This window comes from Galeopterus variegatus, unplaced genomic scaffold (assembly GCF_000696425.1).
Source record: "Galeopterus variegatus unplaced genomic scaffold, G_variegatus-3.0.2 Scaffold3382, whole genome shotgun sequence".
Classification (NCBI taxonomy): Eukaryota; Metazoa; Chordata; class Mammalia; order Dermoptera; family Cynocephalidae; genus Galeopterus; species Galeopterus variegatus.
In genome coordinates, this window is record NW_007729493.1 from 18,088 (window position 1) to 26,082 (window position 7,995).

At 50.0% G+C, this 7,995-nt stretch overlaps 1 protein-coding gene across 1 annotated transcript; it reads right to left on the reverse strand.

Annotated features, from left to right (window-relative positions):
• COPS7A (COP9 signalosome subunit 7A) lies at positions 1–6,366 on the reverse strand. The gene is made up of 8 exons (XM_008584820.1): positions 6,171–6,366; positions 5,536–5,740; positions 3,835–3,910; positions 3,510–3,598; positions 2,036–2,238; positions 1,285–1,390; positions 975–1,126; positions 1–782 (listed from the first exon to the last, which is right to left on the reverse strand). Exons 2-8 carry the CDS (start codon positions 5,695–5,697, stop codon positions 743–745), a joined length of 828 nt encoding a protein of 275 aa, XP_008583042.1. The 5' UTR covers positions 5,698–5,740; positions 6,171–6,366; the 3' UTR covers positions 1–742.
• Between the last annotated feature and the right edge of the window lie 1,629 nt (positions 6,367–7,995).

The following is a 7,995-nucleotide window of genomic DNA, read 5'->3' on the forward strand; positions in this document are numbered from 1 at the left end:
CCCTTCCCTACCAAACTCACAAAAGGAGATATAAATCCTTCCAGGATTGCCTTCAGGCTTCCAAAGATGGTCAAGGCCAAGAAAGAACCATCTCTCAACATCTAAGAAATAGTTTCCCTTCTTAGGCTCTGGGGTCATTGAAGGAGCAGCATTCCCAGAACCCAAGGGGAAGAGAGAGGAAAGAAAACAGCTATAGTGTGACAGGATTCTAGGATGAAAGTGTCCAGTGACTCCTAGAATGGCAGACTGGCTCTTATAACTCTCAGGGTGGGAATAAAGGTTGGGACCCTATGGCTCTTTAGACGCCACACAAAAGGTGGGGGGTAGGAAGCAGGAAATGTGGATTATGCATGCAGAGACAAGCAGTAGGAGAAGGAAAACCCATAGGTTATGCGGGAGACAGAGTAACCTCCATCAGGACTACCCACCTACTCAATGACAGATGTAATGTACAGGGACAGATGCTGAGCTCTTAAAGAAATGGGGGAGAAAGCATGGCAGAGAGGAGGAGCAGTGGAACACGTAAGAAAGCCACATAAAACAAAAAGTACCAACAAAAACATGACCTGTGCTTGCCTCCTCCCTAAAGAAGGTGTGATCTATGCTTGGGGATGGGGGAGGTGAAGGATCATGAACCTAGGATTATCAGCTGGCCAGGGGCACAGGAAGGCTCTCTGAGGACTCCTAAGGGGCAGGCAGACAGCTGGGACCCCAAATCCCCAGGGAAGAAACGACAGTCCCTTCAATTCGACTTGGACCAAATCTTGGCACTCCCTCGGAGCCTGGCAAGGGGAAGAGAGAGAAAGGGGGGGAGAGAGAGAGAGAGAGAGAGGATGCAGGGAATCCCCTAACAACTGGAGGTGCCCCCCACTCCCTACCCCCCTGCAAACGACTAAAGGAAGTGAGGGCCACCGGGTCCCTGAGGCAGCAGCGGGGCACCCCGGAAGCGAGCAGTCCCTGCCACACTGGCTCACCCCTTGCCCTTTGAGGCTTTCTTGCTGGGCTGGCGCTGGTTAGTGCCAGCAGCTGGTTCCCTCAGTTCAGTCAGGTGTTGCTCAGGGTCCTGAGACGTGGCCGCAGCTGCTGCTGCCGTTGTAACTTTAATGGTTTTTTTAAGGTTGGCAACCTAGCAGGAGGAAAGGAATGGGGGATAGTGAGGAAGGTTCTAGAACTTGACAGCCCCTGCCCATCTTGTCTGCTACAGCCACCATCCAAACCGCCTTACATGGGACAGGTGGCCCAGGCTGGCGTGCCTGGGTCCGTCCTGCTCCCCTGCCTGCTCACCTCACTCTCAATCTGCTGCTTCAGGCCCAGCTGCTGCTCCTTGTGCTGGTTGGCACGGCTCACTTGCTCCTCAATGCCTGACAGCACAACCTCACAGCCCACACACCTGTGGGAATCAGGGGAGATGAAAAGTGTCAGCAGAAGAGGGCTGTGATCACAGACACATGAAAAACAGATTCCCAAACCCGAGATCCTGGCATCCAAACCCTTGTCTGAGTTCACCAGGGCACCTGGAAACCACCCGCAACAACACTCCCAGCAGCAAAATGAACATTCAGGTAGAATAAGAGAGATAAAAAAGTTCCTGGAGGATGTGCAAGCTGGGAGTAGGAACTGGGAACAAAACAGGGTAGGAGGTGTTAAAGAGAAAAAAGGTGAATTAATTAAAAACACACAAAGTTAGACAGGGACACAAAGAGAAAGAGACACATGGTCTCTGGACAATGGTGGTTACAAACAAATGGGTTGAATCCAGCCCAAGACAGGTGATCAACCTTCAGGTTAGGATGCCCTCAAGAGTGTCACTCCCATTTCCGTCCACCAGTTTCTATACCAAGGACACTGAGTCCTGCCTCCCAGGGCCTCCTCCACTTCTTCCTTCCCTCAGAAGCCTTTGGGGAAACAAGCTCATTTCCCTTCATCCTACTGAGCTCCACCTCTGCAACCCAGCCCCTGCCCTCTCCTACCCTGAAGCACCTCTCCCTTTCTTGGGGTGGGAAGGGAAAGGACAGTGCCAGGACACAGATCTCACCATTCCTGCAGGGTTCGAGCAATGGCACTGAGGTCCTGGCGCTGGATGTCCCGCCCAATGCTGTAGTCCACCTCCAGCCGCTGATTGCGCTGGTCCAGGGAGCCGCGAAGCACGTCGGCATACACGGCCTCTATCACAAGATCTTCCAGCTGCCGCACATTACGCAGGGCCAGGGCCTCCAGCAACACTGCATATGGGATGCACTGGGGCCCGGAGGCCAGGCCAGGATGTGTGAGGTTCCGCAGCAGAGAAGAGCTTCCAAGAATCTTCTTCCCTCTTTTCTCCCCAGGCCCAAGCCCATCTGCCCCCCACTCCTATTCCTAAATCATTTCTTCTAAAAAGCTAGTTCTAAGGCAAAATAAATAAAAAGGACCCCTACTTCAAAAACAGCATCGTGAAAAGAACAATCTTAAATAAAATACAAGACTCAGGGCTGGCCCATGGCTCACCTGGGAGAGTGTGGTGCTGATAACACCAAGGCCATGGGTTCGGATCCCATATAGGGATGGCCGGTTAGCTCACTGGGTGAGCGTGGTGCTGACAACACCAAGTCAAGGGTTAAGATCCCCTTACCGGTCATCTTTAAAAAAAAAAAAGAAGAAGAAGATTCATGTTCCCCTATCACCCTCATCCCCCATACCACAGAGGGGGAAAGTGACATCTGCCTTGGTGTCATTCCTTTGGCCACAGCTCAGGATATCACATAGCCCTTGGTCAAGATAAGCTTGACATAATGGGAGTATGCAGTAATGAGAGAGACCTGGCGCTTTCATTTATACTCCACCTACTTCCAAGCAGGCACTCCTTTAGAGGCATCTCACAACAGAGAGCCTGATTTAAGTAACAACGAGATCAACTTGAGAATCAAGTAACAATTGGGAGAGCGCAGATTGAGGGTGGTGGTGGTGGTGGTGATGTTTAACAAAAAAAACCTGAGCCTAAAAGGAATACAGAGATACTTCTGGATTATACATTTCTTTTCTTTTCTTTTTTTTATTTAAAAAGATGACTGGTAAGGGGATCTTAACCCTTGACTTCGTGATATCAGCACCACACTCTCCCAAGTGAGCCAAGGGCCAGCCCTGGATTATACATTTCTTATCCTAACAAATAACAGCCTAGCACTTCAGAAGAGAGCCCTGTTCTCAGCTCAGAGGCTTGGTTCACATAGGACTTAATGCAGTGGAGAGGAACGTACTTGTTAAACAGCACATGAACAGCATCCTAGTTCATACTTTGACCAAAAACATAAAAGATGTTTACTTAGGCTTAAGTTGATTAAAAAATAAAACACAGAAAACTAAGAATAATATTCAGACTAAACAGTAAAGGAGCTTAGATACAGACCTTGCAGGAGGGGAGAGTGGGAAGAAGCAACAGTCTGGTCACAGGCCGTCCTAATGCAACCCCCCAGGGATGTACTAAAGGATGGTCTAGACCTCATTAGCTTAGGACGGGGGGGACTGTCACTCACCTTGACTTTGGCAGCCAGGGTGACAACTGACAGATGTCGAAGCTTATTTTTCTGGGCCTCCGTGAGTGGGGGAAGATTCCGAGCTTCAGCTAGGGAAAAATGACAAAGTGAAGGGAATCCTGATTTCAGTTTTATGGGAAGCCCTAGCCTTCTTCCCCTGCATTTTTTTTTTTTTTTTAAATTTTCCATGCCAATTCAGGCCTTGACCCTGACCCTGTGCATCCAGGGTATATATGTGGGGTATCCCAGCAATCTCTTCTAAATCTCTCCAGAAATTGCCATTCTCTCATCTCAATTACTCCAGAGCTCCAGCTTGTCTGGTTACCTAAGTAGTCAGCATATGTCCCGTACGCAAACACTGTGAGCAGCCGGAACGTGGAAGCGAAGTCGCTCTCAGCCAGCTGCAAGAACATGAGGGAAGACAAGAGGTGACAGGAAGAGCCTCCCTCTCCACCCTCCCAGCCTCACCCTGTTTTTAACTCCAATTTCTGGCCCCATCTTTCCTGGCCAATGTTACCTCTCCTGGCCCAGCAAAAAGAGTTCTCTGCCTCTCTGATCACTCTCCCAACAGGAAGAGCTTTTCCACTTCCAGGCTTTCATTTACACTATTCTCCCAATCCACAATGCCCTTTTTCCTCCATACATCATCCAGCTCCTATCCTAAATTCAGGGTTGAAATTATGCAGTGTTCAGAATCTGACAGACACACACCAGACATTGCAAATCGTGTTGTCTGGCCCTCAGAGTGTGTTATTTCTGAATGTGAACAAATTTAGGCAATCTGCAGTACTCCCCAATTCACCCAAGACTACTGCCTCAGCCTCACTCATCTCTGACAGCTGCACAGCCTAGAAAGGCATCTAAATGTGTGGCTTCTGCTTCAGACCCACCTCAGTGGGAGGTTGTCTTGCATCACCCAGTTGAGCCCACCCAGATCTCCTCTCTTCCTATCATTGATCACTCATTCTGGCACATAACCAAGCCCTGCAGAGAGTTGTTACCTAAAAATATCTTTCCTTTCAACAAGATTATAGACCTAGTCTCTGGTATCCCACTACGATCTAGCAGAGCTATGCAAGCAGTTGGCTCTCACAATAAATACTTTGCTAAATTAATAGATTTATATCCATTCATCTTATCTCTTCAACTGGAATATGAGCTTCAGAAGGGTAAGCCCCATGGCTTGTAATCTTCTGGTATCCCCAGTCCACATGTAGAGTACTAAACAGGCACCTTGACTGACATGCTTTAGATCTGCTGCAGATGAAAGCAGGGAAAAAGGCAGCCACAGTTTTCCCCATACCACAGAGTAATCCAAAGAAGCTAAAGCCATTGACTCAATGACAGGCCCTCAAAAACTTGGCTCACAGTTTACCCACATACCACTGTCATAGCATGTCAGGACTTGGGCTGGTGCCACAAGTCCTGGTGACCCATGGGCTCTGGACTTTTAAACTCTCAACTCTGCCACTTTGGTGTGAACAGTTCTCTCTGTGGTGTTCCTAGTAGCTTGCCATGTGTCTTTTGGGAAAAGACCCCTTCTCCCTTACCTACCTTAAGTGTATTAGTATATGCTGCACAGGGGGAAGAACAAAGCATGCTAATGTAACATACTCATTCCTTCCATTTACACCAGGCTTTACACTTTCCTCACTTGATTCCAACAGTGAAGGGCAGTATCATCTCCATTTTTAAGAGAAAACTGAAGCCCTAAAATAGAAATGCTCTGATCAAAGTGATATGATTATTAATAGCTATTACAGTGGTACAGGCAGGCTGGAACTCAGGTCTTCTATTCTGAATAACATGCTCCTTTGCTTAAAAATGAAAAATACTGGGCTTTACAGTTGCCTCATCTCCAAAGGGAAACTAAGAGGTTTCCTGCTTGCTTACTTTTGTAAGTTGCCAGTTAATCACCACTGTATTCTTGTTCAACTGAAGGGTTGTGCGGTCGCAAAATGAGCCCTGCCCACCCATTCTCAAATTCAAACTTTTGCCCCAAGCTTCCCTGTGGCCAGCAACCCACCTCTCTAACATTGGGCATATCCAGCAGTTCCCCAAACACGTAGACACCAGGGGCCTCCAGCACCTGGTGGATGAGTGTGGCCAGTGCTGCGCCCTTGGCCGACTTCGCCAGGAGCAGAAATTGCTCCTGGTTCTGCCCTGTCAACTTCACCTCTGCACTCATGGCTTCACTGATCTGGAGGGACCTGGGCTCAGGATGGCTGGAGCTGCAAGGAAAGAGGATGTGAAGCTAGAGGTCCCTGAACACGGGCAGGATGGGAAGCACAAGGTCGAGGAGCTGGGCTGTACAGGTACCAAGTCACTTCTAAAGTGAGGAATCAGATGTGATCTAGAACTCCGATCCAGGAAACCGAAAGTCGGCCGCTTAACAGAGCTGCCACGCCCACCCTCTCCCTGGGCCTAACCGCTAACCCCCACCACGTGCACCCCACCGAACCCCAAGGCGCAGGGTGCGGCGCTGGAAGGGGTGTCATGTGGGACCCGCCCCAACGACGGCGCTCCCTCAGGTCTCCACTCGTGTCCCTCACGTACCCCCACCCACGTGACCTCGTCCCCACGCTCCTTACACGTGGCTCCGCCCCCTCCATTAAAGAGGCCGCCAGGGACCGTGGGCTCCCGCCGACTGCCCCGTCGTACCCTGAGTCAGATTCTGCGGGCCGCGGCCTGGACGCTTCGTCTTCCAGCGCACCGGGCGGGGCCGCTGCTCCGTCACCTCCGGCAGCTATTCCGAGCCTTTCCTGCCACCTCCCGGCAGAGTCGCCCCGGCCACTCAGCTCCGTGGCCGGCTTCCGGCCGTACTTCCGCTCTTACGACGCAGGTTTCGGGCAGGACAAGCCCCGCCCCCGCCTTCCGACCGCTGACGCGCCGGTGAGGCGCACAGGCATTCTAGTCTCTGATTGGTTGCTGGGAGAGAGTGACGGGCGCCTTTTTTTCCTGCTTTGTTTCAATAAAACTTTACTGGTGGAAGAGCACAGACGCTAAACACGGAGCGAGCCCGTGGTCTCACCCACCGAGCCACCCGAGAGCTGGAGACCCGGGCTGCACGGAGTGCCCGGGGCGAGAGGAAAGCTGGAACGGAAGAAGAGATGGAGAAGAAAAAAACGGAGGCGGGGTGTGGGGACGAGAGAGGGCGGAAGCAGTAACAGGTCACTTGGGTAGTTCGACCACTCGCTTTTTTTTTTTTTTTTTTGTCTTTTTCCGTGTCCGGCAACGGATCGCAACCCTCAGTGTTGCCCCCGTACCGGACCGGGGACCGGCAACGGGATCGCAACCCTCGGCGTTGCTTCCCGCGCCTCGCTCAGCCAGTGAGCGGGAACCGGTCCGTATGTGGGATCCGAACCCTCGGGCGGGAGCGCCGCCGCGTTTCCCAAGCGGCGCACTATCCAGTGCGCCACCGGGCTGGCCCGACCACTCGCTTTTTTGAGGAGGAGGAGGAAAGAAGTGAAAACGGTAAAGGAAGTAATAATAGCTAACATGTATTGAGTGCTTACTATTGGTTAGAGATCTTTTAAATTTTTATCCCATTGAATCCTCACGACTGTACTGTGTCCCCAGTGTGACTCCGGGACACCCTCTCCCATGATTACAACATGTAGTTTATGGTGACGCTTTTGGTACATTGACTCTTCTAATTCCTGGGGTAGAAAAAAAAAAAAAAAAAAAAAACCCTAGGTGGAAAGAAGGTGTATGTTATTAGTTCTCATTTTAAAAATGAGGACATTGAGGCTCATAAAAATCCAGGGATTTACCTGGAGCCTAGGTCCCTTCTGGGGGGCGGGGGTGCTGACCAATAGGGGATCCAAACCCTTGACCTTGGTGTTACAAGGCTGCACTCTTATCAGCTGAGCTAACCAGCAAGCCAACGAGCCTAGGTCTTTTCAAACTCCAGACCATCTTTCCACTTCACTATGATACTTTATTTATCTATTTTAATTAGTTCAGATTTCCTGTTTTATTTTTCTCACTATGACTAAATCTCTTTTATTTTTTCAGTTGAAAGAATTGATTATACGTATTTGTGGGGTGCAGAGCTGACTGTCAGTATTTGTGTACAGTATGTGATGATCAAATCAGGATGCATATTCGTCATCACTAAGTGTACTCATTTGTTGCGTCCATCAACCAGGTTCTCCCTAACCCCCTTCCCCTTCCCTTCCTCCCTCTAATAACCACAGTTCTGTTCTCTCCTCCTGAAAGTTCAGCATATTATTGTTGTTTATTTTTTCTTTCTTTCTTTCTTTTTTAACTCCCACTTATGAGTGAGGACAAGTGGTATTTCTCTTTCTTATTTCACTTAACATAGTTTTTTTTTTTTTTTTCCTTTTTTGTCTTTTTTACTGACTGGCAACGGGATCACAACCCTTGGTGTTGCACCCGCACCGCGCTCAGCCAGTGAGCGGGAACCGGTCTCCACATGGGATCCAAACCCTCGGAGGGAGCGCCGCCACGCTCCCAAGCGGCG

Excerpts from the sequence above, each read along its gene's own strand:
- COPS7A (XM_008584820.1), bottom strand. The coding sequence starts at position 5,697 with ATGAGTGCAGAGGTGAAGTTGACAGGGCAGAACCAGGAGCAATTTCTG. Across the intron at positions 1,391-2,035 it reads GCTCGAACCCTGCAGGAATG|GTGTGTGGGCTGTGAGGTTG; the intron begins GTGAGATCTGTG and ends TGATTCCCACAG. Across the intron at positions 1,127-1,284 it reads AGCAGCAGATTGAGAGTGAG|GTTGCCAACCTTAAAAAAAC; the intron begins GTGAGCAGGCAG and ends TCCTCCTGCTAG.